Raw genomic sequence first — 20821 nt, forward strand, 5'->3', positions numbered from 1 at the left:
ACACTCGTATCAGAATTCTGTCAGGTACTTTAGATTGATAAGAAAACAAAATTTAAAAGAAGGGGGCCAACCACTCATTGAAGTGCTCAACATGTTGCAAGCATGAATTAGATGCACGAGTCCCATCTGTAACTTCAGTTACCGACCAACATCCAAAATGCAGACAGACAAACTTCAGTTGCAATACATTTTATTTCCTTCATGGAATTGCCCTTGGGTTGCTTCATTAAGCAATCTGAAATAACAAATAATTTGATACATCTTCTGTTCCAGCTTTTTACGAGCACTACCTTGGAAAGTTGTGATGTTTTAGACTTTTAAAGCCTCTTTTACATCAATATAGCTTGGAAAATAATACTTGAGAACATATTACATTTAATTCTTCTTGTTATTGACTCTATTAAAGACTCCGGAGTTTCTACTGAACTGCCATTGAGCAAAGACCCAATTTTGAAAAATAAAAATAAAAATAAAAAATAGGGATCCCCATTTTTGTCACTGTTAGGAATTAGAGTCTTTGAAGGATTTATTGCACAAAGATTTTCTCACAGTGAATTAAAACACAAAAAAAACCCCAAAACCCAAATAAAACCCTGCACACCTTACCTTACTGGTATCATCATCTCAGGCAATTTATAATTGGTTGCTGCTTTTTAAGAGATGGAGTTAAAGAAGCTATTTGCTAATCTAACACAACCCTCTTATATTTTCTGTCATTGTAAAGAACAGCGTATACTACCTTATTTTGGTCTTTAAATTTTCAAATAGGAATTTTTAAGTAAAATAGGAAGCCAACACTTATGCTAATTAATGTGTAGCCATTTTGCACTGAACTTTTTGCATGTAAAAAATAAGCTTTTTAAATTTTCTTCCAAATTTCTTCCCTCTCTTAAAATTCTGTGATAACGTATCACTAACCCACAATGCTCCCTTAGACTAAAAATGGGGGAAGCTCTCCAATCTACTGTTAATAGGAAACAGCACAGTACAAGATGACTTCAGAAAATCCTCAGGACTCTTCTTGGCAAACAAGTACGGAAATTTCCCAGGGAACACTGTATGCTGTATTTATATCCCAAAGCATCAGGAATCTGTACATCAAAACTTTGAATTACTTCAGCATCTTCACTACATCCTAGTTGATCTAATTTCAAATCACAGTTGATAAAGGTTGAACGATATTGTCATGACTACCACTATTGTAAGATGATTCTTAATGAGTTAAGTATTTAAACTGGTCAAGAGATCATCAAGAGATGATTCAGAGTACAAGTTAAAAACCAGTAACATCAGCTGTCTGAGCACCTCAGCCAACAGCAAACCACAGCGTGACACTGTACGCACAAGGAATGTCTTACCAAATTCTGTTAAATAGAGAGTAGTTTATGTCCTGGATTAGTAAAGCAAAAAGGCAGCCATTTTCATCGAGATTGTTCCGTGTTCAGAAAACATCAAAGGTATGAGCAGGAAAAGTATTATCTTGATCTGCTTATAAAAGCAGAAGGCATTACTGTCACTTTTACTGAACTACTTAATACTTATTTTTAGAACATGCTTCCTCTGTTAAATAGTAAAACTGCTTTCAAAAGGCAACGGAAATTAAGGGAGGACAAAAGACCTCTAAAAGTTCTGAAATCATGATTCAAACATTTTATTACTGAGTTTTGATAGTTCATCTCAAGCTACCTCTATAGGTTACTCACTGATACATCTTACTGAAATTCTAATCCAAAAATTGCTTTTAAAATTATAATTTCCTCTTTCAAAGACTAACAGAAATACAGTTTGATCCTCCCCCCAATACCCAGTGCTGCAGGGTTTTGAGCTGCAATTGTTTTTGTGGTTTTTGTTTTTCAATAGTCTGAGTTCTTTTCCTTTAAGAGTTCGCCTTTCCCTTTGTTAAGCTTAGTTGATCTGCCTAATGATGGATTTAACAAAGCAGGCCATGTAAATCTAGTCACAAATACCTGTTTCTTAATTACCAAAGACATTAGCGATAGGACAGAAATCTTTACTGTGGGATGGTATAGACACGGAAAGAGGAATCCCTGTGTTGCAAAGTACATTCAGCACAGCAGTGCTCCTGGTTTTCACTAAATAAGAGCAATATGAAAACACAAGTAAACCTCCGTTTAGGTGATCTCGGTTTGTGTCCCCCCACTTTTTGGAACCTAAAAGTCTATAGCTTCAGATTCAGTTGCAGAAGCATTTACAAAGAGAGAGTACTCAATAGGCAAGTTATATCCTAAAATGAAACTTTGACAGCTTATCCCATAACCTACATTTCAGAAAACCCATTTCCTATTATTTTACTAATTGTAAAGCTTCTCTTTTATAAACTATGCTCTTTTCAGATTTTTCAAGCAGACAAACCCTGCTGACATATGTTAGTTCCCATGTATAACAGCTGTTTGTTTTGCTTTTACATAGTCTACACAGACATCCAATGGCATACTCCTAATTCAAAATCCTCAATACAATTTTGTGGAAAAGAACATTTGAAAACAAAAGAAAAGAGCACATTCAAAGATTTCAGATGTACCATAAAGGAGCCAGCTCCTGAACTATGTTTTATTTCACACACTGAAAGTCCAGATTTTTTAAATCTCACCATACACATGCCTCGAAAAAGCCCCCTCCTCCTTCCCCACCCATCCCCTCCCCCCCAAAAAAGGGGGAATAAATGCGTAAAATCCCTGTTATAATATAGCTGGGTTTTCTGGCACAACTTCCCTAACCCTCGCTCAGTTTGTTTGACCAGCTCACATCTAAAAATATATTCTGGTTGTCAACTGTGATCAGCTTTGCTTATTACTATGCATCTGTTAGCAGATGCATGATTTTACAGCAGTTGGCCCATTCAAAGCATCTACAACTTTTATCCATAAATATACTTGGCCGCCCATAATGCCCTAATCACATCACGCTTACAGTAACTTCCCGTTCAAAGCTCAGTCCTCTCCAGAATAAACCTCCAGTTATTTCAAGTCTAGATCTGGCTTTTCCTGCGTTTTGTCTTATTTACCTTCGAAGCATCAGACTGCGTGCCCTTTTTAAGTAGGTTGGGACCCTGCAAACACATATAGGGAAACATGTGAGACAATAAATATTTCCAAAAGCTTTTTAAGTTTAACTAGTTAAAAGAAAGTTGAAGACCCCCAAACTCAAAACAGGCAAAACCCCTCAATTTCTTTTTTTTTTAATAGAAGTCTCCTCAGATACATACCAAAACCTGTCTTTCATTTTGAGATAACTGTAGTGAAATTACCATAACCTTAAAACCTGCTTTGCTGAAGTAGTGTGCCTACCAAACCGTCACATCACCATATTGACAATTAGCATTGCTTATATTCTATAACAAAACGGGGAAGTTGAAAGAAGAGATTAAAAAACCCAACCCCCAACCATCTCCAGAATAGTCATAAGAATTTATTAAGGTCCCTTTCAGCCTTTGGGAGCTGGATCATTCTTCTTGGCTAGGACAGATGTTGCACAGCAGTGACTCAGAATGGGAGGGAACTAAACCAAAGCAAGCAAGTTACCCTGTTGCTGTCAGAGTATTCTACATTCTTACCAAACATTTTTAAATGCACCACTAAGAATCATCCTCCAACAAAAGCCGTAATTCCTGGAAATACTAAAATACTTCCTATTCTGCTGAAATACTAACAATAATGTTACTCTTTTAAAATGCTTGTGAAATTAATTCACCCCCCCACCCCCCCCCAGAGCCTCATGGCTTCTGGTATTCACTACTACTACTGCTTCCATTGAGAACAGATGAGGGATTAACATGAGTGTATTCAGAAGTTTTAGACACAGTTTGTTTTGAAGGCTGACTTTGGATCACCAAGAAAAACTGGGAAAGCTACTGAATGCTAATTGATTGCTTTTTGGGGTGAAATCCTCAGATATAGCCATCAGAGAGCTGCTACGGTCAACGATAAACAGAGTTAGCCTTCTATCCATTGCTGCCTTTTTAAGCTACAGAGTTTATACTCACACTGACAGCAGCATCATTTAAGCATCAAAATCTGTCAAGTCCTAAACAACACAGCTCACCTCATTCATAAATTAATAGCTGTTTCACATTTTCACTTAACAAAAGGAAAGCAGCTTCCAACTGTGAAGCCTGGTTTCAACAGCTGTCAGTAGCTAGAGATGATGAATAAGTCATTACCAGAATATTCTACTTCAGTGCAGTTCTTTAGAAACAGACCTACTAAATTGCTTGCTTAAGGGGAAAGGCCAGAGTTCAAAAACTTGGTACTACTACTGTAGCTGCATTTCGTAAGTCTTACATCTACACAGATAAGGCCAGAGCTCAGGGTCTTCTCATCCCAGGGATCTAAATAAATTAGATGGAAGTTCTTACTAACAGGCTTACCTGACTAACCTCCCAGCTGGTGTAAGAATCTTCTCATTCACATGTATTGCATGCAATTACAGATGCTCATTAATAGAAAGCATTCCTCTGCCCATTACTAAGGACAGACTAGGATATCCATGCTAAGCACACCAGAATTTAGAGTCAAAAAGGAGACCATCACCAGCCCAAATCTGGGCTACAGGACTTACTTGCTTCAGCAGCAGAAAATGAAATTCCTTGACCCTATTTGTCAGACAAACCAGGTCTTACTGATACAAGGCTAGAGTTGCAAGAGAACCCAAGCCCTGCTTTTAATACAGTTCTCGGAATTCTCTTTAAATGGACAATTTTGCCTATTGTCAAGCCTCTAAAGGGAATACTACCAGAGAACCTGACATTCAGAACATCAAAGCCCCCTGCTCCTAACAGCTTTTTCAGTTAATATGCTTGAGAAGGTTATTGAGCACTTTTAACAAGGAAAGCTACTTGTGTCTTTAAATTTGTCAAAATTAATTAGCTGGCATATCGAAGACTGCAAATCAGCTTCAGGGTAGGGAACACTGAGAAAGCTTTTGTTGCAAATAAGCCACTATAGGTCGGCTGAGTAGGCAGAAACAGCAGTAAGAGACATTCAGCATCTCAAATGACATGCTCTATTCAAGACTTTTTTGTTCCACATTATATTAATTAGGCTTTCCTCACCACTGAAGTCTGTCAAATACTTCTAGTCAGTGTAAATAAACTACCCTGCTTTTAGTACACTTTTTTGAGACCTTAAAGCATTTTAACTAAAAGATCAACCCAACCCTAAATATTACTGGAATAAATTGACACATTTCAAGTAAAGGCAGAGAACTGTCCTTGGAAGCCTTATCTTGACCCAAGAACCACTTACTGTCTGAGGTGGCACAAGTTAAAAAGCCTGAATAAATTTTATGTTCATGTAAGACATTCTGTGAGGTTTAGATAATCACACCTGCATACGTAAGGCTGCTTATGGAACAGTTTGTGCTGTTACTCTTTGTAATCAGATATAGTCAGCAATGATATATTCTGCCTCCCTCTAATCCAAAAGCTTACAGCTCCAGCAGTAGTGCAAGTACCTTGTTTACACAGAGGTAAATGCTACTAAAACATCACTTCCTAAAGGAACAGTGCATTGAGAGAAGAGCTGGGGTGCAGCACACTGTAGTCTTTTAACACAGTCAGCTTCACTTCCAGCTGTTTACTGCCAACAGCTTGGGCTTACTAAAAGACCCCGAACAAACCAACCAACCACCACCTGACATCAATACCACACCAATACAGTCATACTAAATCAACTTAGAAGTACTTTACTAAGTAGTTCAAAGAAAGGATTGTTTTACAGTCCCACACCAGGCACGTATCATGCCTCTACATTAACTCTTAACATACCAGAACAGGTAGCTCCCTAAACTGCTTCTAAAACCAAATACAGTTAGGAAGCAAAACTATTTACAGCAAAATAGCCAGCAATGTTATAGCACCTGGCATTCCAGTCAGAACTCTGTCAAGATTAGGAGTGAGGAAAAACTTTGCTTTTGAGCTCCTACTCCCCATTCATACATCTAATATTTAGCTAATAGTAATTAAACAGATAACACAAGTTTAATAAGCTTTGCTGTAGCTACAAGAAGAAACTAATTTCACAGATGCATGGGGGAAATGCATCTGTGCAGTACAACAGTTTCAGTACATCACATATTTTCTTACCTGCAACCACCACAGAAAGCACCAGCTCCTGCAGAATTTCCAGAGGGAAAGAGTATTTGCTGGATGTCAGTAGAGAAGTAACCTCACTGCCCTAGCTAATCTATGGACATCCTCTCCTTTCTAATCCGCAGAAACCTAACCTTAGAACTACTCATTACCAGGGAGAAGAGAACAAATCCCCTTAACCCTTTTCTTGCATAAAAAGCCTAAACTTGTCTCTTACTTAAGTACTTTCTTATCCTCAGCAACTTTCCCAGTCAATAGGGCACTCATCTTCTAGGCTCTGTCTTCAGCTACAATGCCTGCAGTTACTATGAGAATCTGTAATACTGTAACATTGCTCTTCTGTTGCTGGTTACAGGAGTCCTGCTGCAGCAATAAGAAATATCCAGCTTTCAATTTCAGGGGGAAAAAAAAGGGGGGGGGGGGGAGGAAGATGTGAGAAAAAGGTTATTTACTATGAAGCAATACAGGTGAAGTCCTCCAGGTTAACTCATTTCCTTGTCAGCCATAGAAATACACAAATCAAAGCTGGTCTGCACTGATTTCCTAATGCATCACAGCCCACATAGGCTGTAAAGTGGAATCTGTGTCAGAAGCACATTTAATCCTAGGATTCTCTTCAGCTAGTAACTGAGCTATGTATCAGAAAGACCAAAAATAATCCAGGCCAGGCTGTCTGCTTCCATTAATCAGCAAGCTAAATTCACATGTGATACCACTACTTTTTATGAGAGATTGTGCATGTATATGTGTGTGTACATATATATATATATATGTAAAGGCAGATGCATTCTTGGTTTTTTAGTTCTCAACTTTGCATCACAGTGAATGAAGTTAAACATTTTAAGTTGCTACATACTCATATACACAAAGGCAGGAATATAACAGAAAAAACTTCCCATCTCTACTTACATTCTCAGTTTAAAGCACAGATTCAATGTGGGAGTAAGATCATATGAAACAAAGGTTTTCATACCTTAAAGCTGAAAACTAAAATGCTTCCTTTCTTCTGAGACATCTGAAGACAACAAACACTAACACTGAACTGTTACAAGGGAGAAAACAACCCGAGCAAACGTTTTTAATGATTACACTCTACAACAGGTGAAATAAATCCTGAATTTGGATCCTTGCAGGTCAAAGTTATTGCCATTGATTTACTCAGCTGTTCAGCACAGCTCCGTTTCAAAGAGCAGTTCCTTTCTTACAGGTTTCTGTTCAGTGTTCACTACATTGTATTCCGAGATACGACTGCACAGAAAGGCCGCACCTAGCACAAAATATTAAGTGTTCAAATCCTGCCTTATACTTCATTGTACTCTCTACCCTTATTTGTGTATCCTTCCCAATGAACTTTTTATACCTTCCCTTTTATTCATACTATTACTTATCTCCCCTCAAATTATTCAGTATTAATTAAGCTAACAAAAATTGTTTGCAAACAGGAAGTCTATTATCTCTATATTGTGTTATCACTATAGTCTGTTCCAAGAATAACAATAGTTTTAAATGCCATCTTGCCAGAATTACTCTTTTCTCTGATAAAACTAAAACTCATTTCAGAAAGACTAATCATTTTTACTTTATTATGAAAATCGCTACATTACAGTCACTGTTCAAAACAGTATTTTAACACTATGGTTTCTTTCCATTTAAGTGCCAATACACAAGCCATGATTACTGTTTCAAAAATATGATTAGCATTATCTATGGTAGTTTGACATAACTTAAGCCATTAGAAGGTTCTATAATCTGTTCCTCCCTCCCCCTTTTTTGAATCAGCCATGGTAAAGAACAGCACCTACAATACCCAAGTTACCCGCTAGTGTTATTGGTATAAATAAAGTTAACCATAAACCACAGAAATACACAGACACACAAAAATCCCCCCAGGAAATGATTTGTTCTCTACATGTTCAAAAATGCAACAAGGTCAGCTTTTTTCACTTTGACACATAAGTTAACAGGCAAAAGTCTCAAACCTAATCCATAGTCAGCTTGTTCAAGAGCACATTCCCATTCCTGTGCCACATAGACTTTCAGAGAAAGCTTCTGTCCTCTGGCCTCAGGATAATGAAACTGATCAGTACAGATTTCAAGTATTTAATTCAGTGCCAAAATTTGAAGTGGTCAGTGCATTTTATTTATTTCACAAACAGAAAGAATAGTGAATGAGTGTATATTTATAACTCCAGTAAACAGGAAAGTCCTTAACAGTGTGATTATTACCACAACAGCACATTAATACTGAATTCAGCAATGCTGTTCCACAGAGATGCCTCAAACCCTTTATAGCCAAATGCACTATAGGTTACCCGTTATAAATACTAACATACTTCTATTTTTGAAATAAACAAACATAATAGCTTAATTCAGGGAGACCAAATGGTTCTGTGGTGCAATTAATTCTCTTCAAACGTCTCTGTTATCAAATCAGGAATAATAAATACAATCCCACTGCTTTGGAAGCCATGCAGTCCAGACTTTCACATGTACTCTATGTAGACACCATGCCTTTTTGCAGCATTAGACTTAAAAGGAGTAAATAATCTTTCTGTTAGAATAGGAAATTATTTCTTCTTGGCAGGTATTGACAAACCAAGTCTCTAGCTTCATCAACACTTCACAGACAGATAGCCTCTGGCTGCAGTTTTCCAATCTTAAAACTGAAAGTTCAGAAGAAACAATTGAGTGTTTTCATCTGTAACAACAGAATGTAACAATACTTTTTAACTGCCATTTCAGGGAAGAAAAGTGGGTAGTACTGAAGTTCCGCCAAGTAGATTATGCCACAGAGCCAGATCATAAATGATGGTCTAGGTAAGTTTTTCATGTTGAATCTGGTAGTAACATGCCTGAATTAAAACAAAGTTCAGTTTAGTGTATATAGGAGTTCTCAGCAAGCTGATAAAGCATCATACATTAAAAGGTTAACTTTTTTTTTTTCTATCCAAGAGAACAGAGGGCTAGGCTTTCTACAAACAGTGATGATGCACTGACATTCAAGAACTGAAAACCTTACAATATGTAAACCAGCAAAAAGAACAACAGGAGATTTTAAGTTACAAATTGTGTCCAACTCCTAACAAAGCAAGATAGCATGATTTGGGACTCTACTTTCACAGCTTCCTGCTTTGCTAAGATGATGTACACTTTCTTGCACACATATCTTTGGCCTTTCACAGAAGGCACCCAAAAAGCACATATTTTCTTACAGGACAAGGGTGCAGGGATTAAGTGTTTCAAAGCCCTCACACTGAAAAGCAAAGGTTTCCATCACCTAGATAAATACCCTGACCTGCTGCTGATAGCCAGTCACTCCTTAATGCAGCTCCCAATATGCACTGGGGCAGCTATGACCAGAAACCTAACATAAATGCCTCAGACAACACTTGCACTCATGGAAAATAGATCCTGCTTCTAAATTTTAACTAACCCAAACCTCCCCTTTTTGCAGCCCTTTAAAAATATCAGGCATGAAAGAAAACCAAAACCTCTGCACCCAACTATTTCCAATTTGTACAGAGAGAAAACATAATCATGTTCACCTGGCAGCTCATCTTAAGATTTTAATTTAACTTTCAGATTAACAGCCTCCCTCCCAAAAAGCAGTACTTCATCTCAATTTTTATAAAAGGAGTAAGGTTTGTTAAGTTGCAGGGAAACAACAAGCTCCAGGTGAGCATTCACAACAGTCAACAGCCACCACTACATCTGACTAAAGTACATCTACAGAGTGCACCACTTTATTAGCAGAACCTTCAATTGTTAGGTTATACTAAGCTCCAAGTTAAGCTTCCCTGCTCATCCTAGCTAAAAAATTCAATAAAAATGTCAAAGAAGTTACAACCTAATGTTCACACAACTGTCCTTTGTTCCACACAACATCACTGTTCACAGCTGACTAATTTGCAAAGAAAGCTTTTAATAACTCCAACTAATTTTCATACCTTCAAGGTAGTAAACATGATGCCTTGCTCCCCGTGCTGCAGATAAGGATCCATCAGGTCTTCGATTAAGTGTACCTCAGACCCCAAATTCCTTATCCTGCCATGTGGAGGAGAGGAAAAGAGACTAGTCGAACAAGAGACACCACTATAATGTTTTTACTTTTCACACATGGCATAGTGCAAAAGCCATGCTCTTCCCTAACCTCATTGTGGAGTCACGATTGTTTCGCAGTCAACTCTTCAACATTTTTCCAGGCCAAAGCAAAGCACCAAAATGGAAATTCTATTAAGTTACATAAAGCTAGCAATTAGTCCTAGGACAAGAAGCAGGAGTGGTTTATATACAAGTACTCACACTGCCTATGCTCAGCTAATGACAGATACCACGCTTAGTGCCTACCTGGCTCGTAGTACCACATAGAGAAAAACAGGAAATAAGTCATCCATGGACCACAGAAAATCTTCCTGAAGAGTCTCCAGTACATTCTGAGAGATCTCTTCAAAAGTCTGCTGGATCACCTTCAACTTGTCAGCTGGGGTGAATGTGGTACTATTTGGAAAGCAAAAGCAAAGCAGGATAACAGTAAGAAGTTACCTATCTGCATTTAAATTAGGAAGACAATTTGCTAGCTACCGTGTTTTAAAACAATGGTAAAGAAGGGAAAAGCCTTTTCTAAACCTGTTTTTAATTCCTACTTAAATTCTTACAGCAGAATTCCTTATGCCAGCTAACAGACATAAGAAGACTCCCCAGGCACTGGTCATTTTGCCATAACTGTTTACAAGTTTACATGTATATTTGATTAGACATCCTTATACTTTTGACTCTAAGTGGTGTCCTATGGACACATCTCAGTCACATTTATGAGGCTATTCATCATTGCCCTTTGGGAGAATTTGCTAACATTTGCAGTAGGAACTAAAACATCTTGGTGACCCCTCTTACAAAGGTGAAGAGAGAAAAGGTGATGGGTAAAGGATCAAGTCAACTAGACTAGATACTAGCATAGCAGGAGCAGTAAAACATTAAAAGACAAATGTCAGAGAATTACCTGATTTGCTGTAAACATTCAACTGCAGAGGCAAAGCAGGCATCTTTTGTATTTGATGACACCTGTGTAATCATGAGAAGATAATATCATGCAGGTTTCACAACTGTTCTGTTCAGCAGCAGAAGAAAAGCAGAGTATCATATAACACTGAATAAAAGACACTTTTCCTTCCAGTTTTCCAGTGCAAGGAAAGGTGAATGTGCCTGGACACTGAAATCACCCAGGAAATCTGCCTATGTATAATCTTTATGAGTGTTATTCACACTCAGAAAAGCCTGTACTGAATTCATTGGTTTATTAAGGTTTGGGTATCTTCCAGGTCAATTGAGACTGAGTATCACTAAATCTTAATGGTTAACAGTCAAGAGGCAACCATAAGACTGGAACATTTGAAACCTAGAAAAGTCATACCAGTAAATAATCAAAGGTTAGGAGCAACCAGAATATAACAAATACAGATATAAGCTTTTATATGCAACTGAACCTAAAGTCTTTCTGAATGGAGCAGGTAGAGAATGGTTGCCAAGAGATCTAGCGGAATTCACAGAAATATGGAAACTGGACAGAAGAGAGAAGCAGATAAACGTGATGTCTTGGTTAAAAACATCCTGTTTAATTCAATGAATAACCCAGCAAGTCAGGTAAATGGCTACAGAGAGCATCATATACTGCATAATTTAGAGAAGACAGATGCCACATAGTACTTCACAAGTAGAGGGGCTCTGCTCTATAACCAAAAATAGAGTAAGTGTGAAGAATTCAGGCAGCTGATAAGAATCTCACCCAGTACCTAAAACTATAGAAGATCTGAAGTAACTCAATAAATGTGTTAATGCTGGATTTTGTAACGTTTTAATTCTGAATGAAGGTTTGCATCATGTTTTCTCAGGTGAATCTTCATGTTTTGGGGAAAAGGGGACTTGTCTTGCTGGGAACCCTTAGCCTCGGGGTGGGCTTCAGCAGCAGCTGTGGTCATTATTACAAACCACATTCTATCAAGCAATATCAGCTCATCTGTGTGCAGCCAGCTACTATGATGAAAGCCAGGCTTCCAATTATTATAGACTTTCCACAAGCCACAGCTACAAATAGGGAAGAGGTGATCTGATAGCAGGAGTACCAAAATGACTAAGGAAGTTTCAAATAAAAACATAGGAATTATACACAGACATGATTGAATGTATACTGTAAACACTGAAATTGTTCAAGGTTATGATTATTAAGCCACCCTCACTGCAGCACAGACGGAGTACTACAGTAAGACCTGTGTTCAGTCACTTTCGGCAAGATAATGATTTAGGATAAAAACCTTACAATTCTTCTCCTAATCATAAAGTACATAATGGTATAACTCCCTCTATCAAGCAGCTTGAAAATTCCCTTCTAGACTTTTATTCTCACAGTTGCATAATTGGAGACCAAACAAATGTCTTCCTGAAACAGAATTCATCACAGACAGTAACTGACAAAGCTGGACTGACAGCTATTGAAGACATCACTAATATAGATTTTAAGTAGCAGACATTTTAAGGAAACAAGATAGCATCTCTTTAGCAAAAGGCTTGATCAGAAGTCCTTTGACTGCTTCCTCATGATCTCAGTTTTTTGAAAGAAACACTGGGCAAAGGTCAGTGAACATACCTTTTTACTCTCTCCAAGGATGGACACTGTTCCTGGCCAGAATTTCCTGCAAGAAACCCAACAGTCAATTCAGAGAGCATATTCTTACAGCATTTTTCACCTTAGGAAAATGAGGTCATCATGTTCTTTTAGGAGGTACACCAGCCCTTTCTATAGGATCAACTACATCTAGCACAAATAGCTGGAGAATAGCCTAATTTGAAAGACTCACTCTGGTTTTGTACCAATGCCAACCTTCCCCACCCAATATCTCTTCTTTTTGGAAGAGGGAAGTTTTGATTCCCCCTCTCAACCATACTAATTAGGCTTGAAAATATGTTTAGATGCATTTTAATCAAAGAAAAGCAATTTCAACCTTTATCTGAAGCGTTTATCTAGTTACACACCATAATATTTTTATAAGTTCTGTTTTTTGTTGAAGCATACTCACGCTTGCACTCCAAGAAAACTCAGAAGAGCCATATCAGTTTGTTTGTTTAGACGTAAAACACATTCCCAGTAAGTATCTTCCTCACGCTCGTTGTCTAAGGCATACAACATAAATAGAGGAGGGTACAGTCGTGGCAGTAATACAGGGAGCAGCAACCCAAAACTGGTTACCACATAGCTATTAAAAGAAGAAGAAAACAAGTAAAAGGGAGGTTTGAAGAGTAAGACATTTAAAAAAAAGATCTATAAAAATTTAATGAAAAAACAAACCCACTGGAACAAATCTTTCATTTAATATGAGCCTATTCTACTAGGTGTATGAATAATACATACAAATCCATCAAATAGTATCTGTGCTAAGAAATACTTTGAAGTAACTTTCCTTTACAGTACAGACACAGCTAGATAAGGGCAAGGAGACTAGTTGTGGTGCAGCATTTTTGTGGCTTATGTGTTTTAAACAGAACACTGGCTTTCTTCCTTGTATAATGTATAATATAAGAGATTCAGAGCGGCCCTGCGGAGAAGGACTTGGGGGTGCTGGTTGATGAGAAAATGAACATGAGCCGGCTTCAGTGTGTGCTCGCAGCCCAGAAAGCCAACCATATCCTGGGCTGCATCAAAAGGAGCGTGACCAGCAGGTCCAAGGAGGTGATCCTGCCCCTCTACTCTGCTCTTGTGAGACCTCACCTGGAGCATTGTCTGCAGTTCTGGTGTCCTCAACATAAAAAGGACATGGAACTGCTGGAACAAGTCCAGAGGAGGGCCACGAGGATGATCAGGGGACTGGAGCACCTCCCGTATGAAGACAGGCTGAGGAAGTTGGGGCTGTTCAGCCTGGAGAAGAGAAGGCTGCATGGGGACCTCATAGCAGCCTTCCAGTATCTGAAGGGGGCCTATAGGGATGCTGGGGAGGGACTCTTCATCAGGGACTGTAGTGACAGGACAAGGGGTAATGGGTTCAAACTTAAACAGGGGAAGTTTAGATTGGATATAAGGAGGAAATTCTTTCCTGTTAGGGTGGTGAGGCACTGGAATCGGTTGCCCAGGGAGGTGACGATCAAGTAGTGAGGTGGATCGAGAACTGGTTGAGAGGAAGAAGGCAGAGAGTTGTGGTCAATGGCGCAGAATCTAGCTGGAGGTCTGTGACTAGTGGAGTTCCTCAGGGGTCGGTGCTGGGACCGGTGCTGTTTAATATTTTCATCAATGACCTGGATGAGGGAACTGAGTGCACCCTCAGCAAGTTTGCTGATGACACAAAACTGGGAGGAGTGGCTGACACACCAGAGGACTGTGCTGCCATTCAGCGAGACCTGGACAGGCTGGAGAGTTGGGCGGGGAGAAACTTGATGAAATTTAACAAGGGCAAGTGTAGAGTCTTGCATCTGGGGAAGAACAACCCCATGTACCAGTACAGGTTGGGGGTTGACCTGCTGGAAAGTAGAGAAGGGGAAAGGGACCTGGGGGTCCTGGTGGATAGGAGGATGACCATGAGCCAGCAATGTGCTCTTGCGGCCAAGAAGGCAAATGGCATCTTAGGGTGCATTAGAAAGGGAGTGGTTAGTAGGTCAAGAGAGGTTCTCCTCCCCCTCTACTCAGCCTTGGTGAGGCCGCATCTGGAATATTGCGTCCAGTTCTGGGCCCCTCAGTTCAAGAAGGACAGGGAATTGCTTGAAGGAGTCCAGCGCAGAGCCACAAAGATGATTAAGGGAGTGGAACATCTCCCTTATGAGGAGAGGCTGAGGGAGCTGGGTCTCTTTAGCTTGTAGAAGAGGAGACTGAGGGGTGACCTCATCAATGTTTACAAATATGTAAAGGGTAGGTGTCAGGATGATGGAGCTAGGCTTTTTTCAGTGATATCCAGTGATAGGACAAGGGGCAATGGGTGTAAACTGGAGCATAGGAAGTTCCACGTTAACATCAGGAAGAACTTCTTTACTGTAAGAGTGACAGAACACTGGAACAGGTTGCCCAGGGGGGTTGTGGAGTCTCCTACACTGGAGATATTCAAGGCCCGCCTGGACAAGTTCCTGTGTGATGTACTGTAGGTTACCCTGCTCTTGCAGGGGGGTTGGACTAGATGATCTTTTGAGGTCCCTTCCAACCCTTGGGATTCTGTGATTCTGTGATTCTGTTGTGAGTGCTCCATCCCTGGCAGTGTTCAAGGCCAGGTTGGATGAAGCCTTGTGTGGGATGGTTTAGTGTGAGGTGTCCCTGCCCATGGCAGGGGGGTTGGAACTAGATGATCTTGAGGTCCTTTCCAACCCTAACTATCCTATGATTCTATGATTCTATTCTATGTAAAAGCTGAATACTATATTATAGTTCAACTTTTGTGTGTATCTTCATGCTAATCATTTATCTCCCATCCTGCTGGCAGATAACTTGACCTTCAAAGCACAAGCTGGAAAATAACCTAAACCCCATTCAGTTCCCCGACCTAGCTTCACACACTTGCAGTCCAGCCTTCATGAAGTCAGCAGTAGCTTGGCACCATGCTGTAATCCTAACAGGGAAAGCTGAACTCACAGTGCCTACTAATACCACCTGCACTCATTGGAGTCATTGAAGCCTCTCTCAAGGCCATCTCTACCAATCCCTCTTCCTTGTTTTGACCACACCTGAGGCTGCTGTGGACAGGACAACGATGGATTCAAGAGTGAGCAAAATGTGACCAGCTATTTGCAATGCAGTATATGTGCACTGGACCCGCATTATCACCAGTACTTGTATCCAGCACAGTCTGCAGAAGCCCAGGCCCAAGCCTTATCTTGTTTACCCACAACAGACAAAAGCAAGTTTGGGCTTAAGTTAAGAACGATTGCATGGAACAAGGATGAGATTCTTATTGCAGCCATCACATGGAAGTCTGCCTATCAGGATATGTCATCAGAACCAAAGGAAAACAAAAAAAAGAACCTGCTTATATCCATCAGTTAAACATGTGCTTATCTTTCTTCCCCTACCCAAGGAAAAAGAAAAAAACCAACCCACCCCAGAAATAAAATGATGCCTTCGTTAGGGTTTTCCTGGGGGGTTTCTTTTTTTTGTCCCCTCCACATACCCTGGCTCAGGAGATTCTGATCTCGAGTCAGATTTTCCACTGCAAAATGATCGCCTCCCTTTTGTCTCTGTCGCCACAAATGGAATTGTGCTGCCCTCTTCCGGAAGATCAGGGAACAAGAACCTAAATGGCAATACACAGATCAGCATAGGATTTCATTTTAGGAAGTTTCCACCAATCACAGAATTAAAAGGCAAGATTGGAGAGAAGCAGCTGAAATAATACATGGTGGACTAAGACAGCATAGCTAACAGATGTACAGTACTATCTACCTGGAAGTAAAACACGGCAGGCCAACCCCCTCTGATGTCAAAGATACCTTTCCTACCTTGACATCATTACATCATTTCCCTCCTGACAATGCTTCCAGTAGTTAACAATTTGGAGTATTTCTGCTTTCAGATTGGCAGGGCCCAAATAAAGCTGTAATTGCTCTCAAAAATCTAAGCAAACACTCCATAAGAACACTGTTCACCCACATTTGTAAGAACTTTAATGGAATACACTGAGTCCTCATCCTTGCTATTCCGTACCCTTTGTCTTTTCACAGCATGGGTATCCCAAGATACCAAATTGGAAATCCACATTCAAGACAAGCTTCTCACAGCAACATCTGAAGTACAATGCAAGAGATGTAATATACTGTGGTAGAGATATTAATTTTTATTTTTTAAAAGAATATTGAAGACTCCAAAAGCCAAAAAAAAGTTAAGGGAATATAAGCAACCCTCAAAACAGAGTCAGATATTGGCATACTTGGCCTGCACAAACACTAGACAGTTTCAGTCTACGAGACATCTAATTCAACAGAAGTTCAACCAGAAAATAAGAGTCTCATTACCTAACCAGTTGGAAGATGCGTTTGAGGTAGGACTTTATCTCTCTTACAGCCTCCTGCAGTAATCGCCGATTAGCTCCCACTCCAACATAGGTCATTCTGTAGACAGCTACCAGTGTTTCCACCAGCTTACCCAATGGATGGAGAGGAGTATCACAAGCCTGAGATGAAAGATATTAATTGGCCAGTCAGATAGGTCAATGCAGGTTATTAAGTTCATGTATGACCTACATACAGCTCATAGAGGAAGTCAAGACAGTACAAAATCTTAACACTGCTACTTGGACCAGTCATCTGTCCAGTACTATTAAAATTAACATGCCATAAATAGCAAGTATTTCAAGATGCTTTGCTGGGATGCAATGTATAATTGAACCAGTAACTGAGCAGAAACTGACTTGAAGGCAGTATCCATTAGGTATACTGTGATTTTAGTTGTGGATTTTAATTCAATAAACTAGGAAGTTATGAGCAAACATGAATGAATACAACATGGATTACAAGAGCAAACCTGGAAGGACTTGAGGAAAGCTATTACAAAGTCTTTTACAACGTGAGCTTAACATCATTCCTTAGCAACAAGCTATATGTGCATTTGGTAGTCACAATACCTTTATCAAATACTTTTTTATATTTTCGTATTTTTCCAGGGTGAAGGCACCAATGTGTTGTGGAATGAACTCCAGACTTTCCAGTGTCTGAGTATGTGAACGGCTCAATATTTCTGGGCTGCAGTTATAAAAAGGACAAAGACATTGTACAGCTTGAGACATACAGTAGGGAAAAAAAAGCCTTGAACTTAACAACTGAACCAATTCTTAACATCAGCAAGTCCCTGAAAGGGTTTATAGGACAGAGTATTAAGAGTTCTGATTTTGTTTAAGATTCGTTGTTGTTTTAACAGGATTTTTACAGTTAAGAGTTTCTAGTCTAAAGTAGAGTATGATTTCAGTTTCTCTCTCAATACTTTGTCTCACTGACTCTATTCTCCAGGAACAAACCTGTCTTTGTGTTGCCGCCGGTTGGTGGTCAGGGCCACCGCAATGTTGTCCCAAGCTTTCCATCTGTCCCCCTGGCCCGGGCTCTCACAACCAAGCTGGTTCCAGCATTCTTCAAATACTGCCTTCCATTTTTCATCAGGAGGCACTGCCAGAATCCCAAGTTTCCGCCTAATGAAAAGGCCAGTTAAGTCTGTTAAAAATTGGGTTGTCACGAAACAACACATTCAACTATGAAAACCACCTATGGCTAACATCAATTTAATATTTCATACTATTTTACCAAAGCTGATATACTTAACAGTCTCTACTGTGAACCAAAGTTTATCACTAAGAATAAACCTAGAGCCTATTTAATCAATGTGTTGACTTTCAACACCTTTACAAAAAGCTATACTTAATTTTTTTTCCTTCCTAACACACACTAATCCATATAGCATTATGATGTTATAAGATTAAAACATTTTTAATACCTATGTGTGGGAACAGCTTTGAACCTTTTTACATTAGAGAAGTCAGTCTAACTCTTTTTTGTAGTCTTCCAGGAAATGGTCTGGCTGAACACAGAAGGACTGGTTTGATTTCCCACAAAATAGGAGATACTGCACTTGACTGGGCTGATCTTCACTGGTATTCATTCAGAAAGCTCAGACACATACATATAGCAAGGACACATTGCAAATATGTCCCAGATATCTCACTATCCTGGAATGTACAAATAGCATAGCTACAGAGATGAATAACAAGGAGAGATAAATGGCTTCTGCCCCTAAAGCAGTATCTACAGGTGATGTTGGGTGACATGTGAGGAATGTGCTAGTAGAGAGTAAAACTAGCTCAGGCATCTTTTCATTGACAGCCAACACTCAAGAGATCCTATATAACCAAAAGAAAACCATGTTCTCCCTACATATATACCTATTTCTCTCAATACAGGTATCTGAGACATATAATGAAATTTAGGGCTTTGAAAAGCTTCCTTAAAGCAAATAAATGCTGTCAGGGTTAACACTTCCATCTTGGTTTAAATCAAGGGTCCTTTAATATTTTTTCCACCATGTCTGAGATAAGGACTAGCACCACTGGCATTTCCCCACACTTCTCCAATTTCACAGAGCAGAAAGAGTAGGCTCTGAAGCCTTTTCACAAATTATACCAGAAGATTTTTCAACTTCAAGAGAGCCTGAAAAGGGCAGATGAAACCCTTATTTCATGAGCAATCTTCACAAATATGTACATACATTTATTCATAGACTCCCTACTGCAGTAAAAAGCAGACAGCTGCTAAGGTTGCAAGTGTTCTGTTCAGCAGGGAGGCCTGCTTAACTTTGCATCCTGTTGTAGGTGTCAGCACTGTCAAAAGAAATTACCAGTGAATGCTTCAGGAAGCACACTGAGAAGTAATCCATGTAAAAACATTAGGGTTGTGTCTCCAATTTTAATCTGAAATTTCAGATTATGCTTCACAGATATTGAGTCCTGTACAATTACTTCTATTGCAAACCAGTATATAGTGCCACCAGGTAGCAGTAACACTAAATTTACATATATTTCTTCTATTTAAAGATCTCAGTTATGACTTAAATAAAACAAAAATGATTCTTTCCCAGGGATAATTAAGCAAATTGACCTAATGCAGTTGCTGTAAATATGGTTATAGGAACACTTCTAAAAACTATGTTTGCCAGGGTGTTAAAATGCTCTTTTGCAGTTCAGTTGATCTCTACTATTACCTTATGCATTATTTGGAAGAGGTGTAGTTGCTAATTCTACCCAATGTGCACCCACTGCCATCATTGACATACTAAATTAATTACCAAGAGAATAATTGGCAGAAGGCAGAGAGGCTGTGATTGACTTAATCACTCAAATATAACTTAGTTTTTCTCAGTGCCTCAGAAGTCAGCAGCACCTGTGAACTCAGGTTCTAACAGGCAGTTCAGATAGAAATTAACACAATCATTAATCCGAGGCAGCTACAGGACAACAGCAGCATGTTTGCTATCCTGTAATTTCATGCTGCTACTTCCATATTCAAGTAGTAATTAAAGAAAGAACAGCTATTAAAACCAAAGATTTTGCTCTTATTTTATTTCCTAAGCAGGAGGAAAGACAGATGGAAAAGGAAAAACATTTCAAAATCTGTTTCTCTGGGAAAAAAATATTTTTAGTCGGCCTTTGAAAAGACAGTAATTACGTTCCAGAGTATTACTGAACCATAAGAAGTTATTTCTTACTCAACACTCACAATGCTTTAGGTTTGTCCTTCTCATTCTCATACAAGCTAGGTTTGAAGTAGGTTCCTGTGATTTTTATCCCAGATCCCCACTCTCCACTGAAGAGACCCTCAATATAGTCTCCATTTGGCAAGGTCAGAGTTCCCTTGAGAGAAGATAATAAAAAAATTAACTGAAATCCATCAGGAACCAAATTTAGAGCAAAGTAACCTTCCCCCGCATCCCGATGACAACAGTTTATGAGTAACAACTGTAACACCAACCTTTCCACTCAGAGTCCAGTTATCTGAAAATTCCCCCTCATAGATTGTATCATCCTCAGAAAGCAGAATTCCAGTCCCCTGTGTAAAGAGAATCAGAGGGCACAAAGCAGTAATTACAACAGGCAGCCTGACTGCAGATCTAAAGATCCACTGAAAAACCTGTCGCTAATTCTTAGCAAATATTTTTTTTTACATTGAAGTTTCTGAAGTAGTCCTGGATAAAACAGAGCAGAGATTATAAAG

General features: G+C 39.2%; 2 protein-coding genes across 5 annotated transcripts in view; both read right to left on the reverse strand.

The window, feature by feature from the left end:
- The window catches only part of MPP4 (MAGUK p55 scaffold protein 4), a 29633-nt gene extending 22417 nt beyond the window's left edge, over positions 1 to 7216 (reverse strand). For all 3 annotated transcript variants that reach the window (XM_065670064.1, XM_065670065.1, XM_065670063.1), the window contains exons 1-2: positions 7083 to 7216; positions 3026 to 3070 (exon numbers count right to left, since the gene is read on the reverse strand). The gene's annotated coding sequence lies outside the window, so the exon portion shown is untranslated. The remainder of the gene's footprint in view (positions 1 to 3025; positions 3071 to 7082) is intronic.
- A 447-nt stretch (positions 7217 to 7663) lies between these two features.
- ALS2 (alsin Rho guanine nucleotide exchange factor ALS2) overlaps positions 7664 to 20821 on the reverse strand; it is a 45400-nt gene continuing 32242 nt past the window's right edge. For both annotated transcript variants that reach the window (XM_065670067.1, XM_065670068.1), the window contains exons 23-34: positions 20579 to 20656; positions 20327 to 20460; positions 18082 to 18249; positions 17692 to 17809; positions 17084 to 17241; positions 16243 to 16365; positions 13180 to 13356; positions 12750 to 12795; positions 11109 to 11170; positions 10457 to 10606; positions 10057 to 10153; positions 7664 to 8961 (exon numbers count right to left, since the gene is read on the reverse strand). In XM_065670067.1, the coding sequence (XP_065526139.1) occupies positions 8923 to 8961; positions 10057 to 10153; positions 10457 to 10606; positions 11109 to 11170; positions 12750 to 12795; positions 13180 to 13356; positions 16243 to 16365; positions 17084 to 17241; positions 17692 to 17809; positions 18082 to 18249; positions 20327 to 20460; positions 20579 to 20656 (1350 nt within the window). In that variant the 3' untranslated portion in view covers positions 7664 to 8922. The remainder of the gene's footprint in view (positions 8962 to 10056; positions 10154 to 10456; positions 10607 to 11108; positions 11171 to 12749; positions 12796 to 13179; positions 13357 to 16242; positions 16366 to 17083; positions 17242 to 17691; positions 17810 to 18081; positions 18250 to 20326; positions 20461 to 20578; positions 20657 to 20821) is intronic.

Source organism: Lathamus discolor, chromosome 3 (assembly GCF_037157495.1).
Source record: "Lathamus discolor isolate bLatDis1 chromosome 3, bLatDis1.hap1, whole genome shotgun sequence".
Classification (NCBI taxonomy): Eukaryota; Metazoa; Chordata; class Aves; order Psittaciformes; family Psittacidae; genus Lathamus; species Lathamus discolor.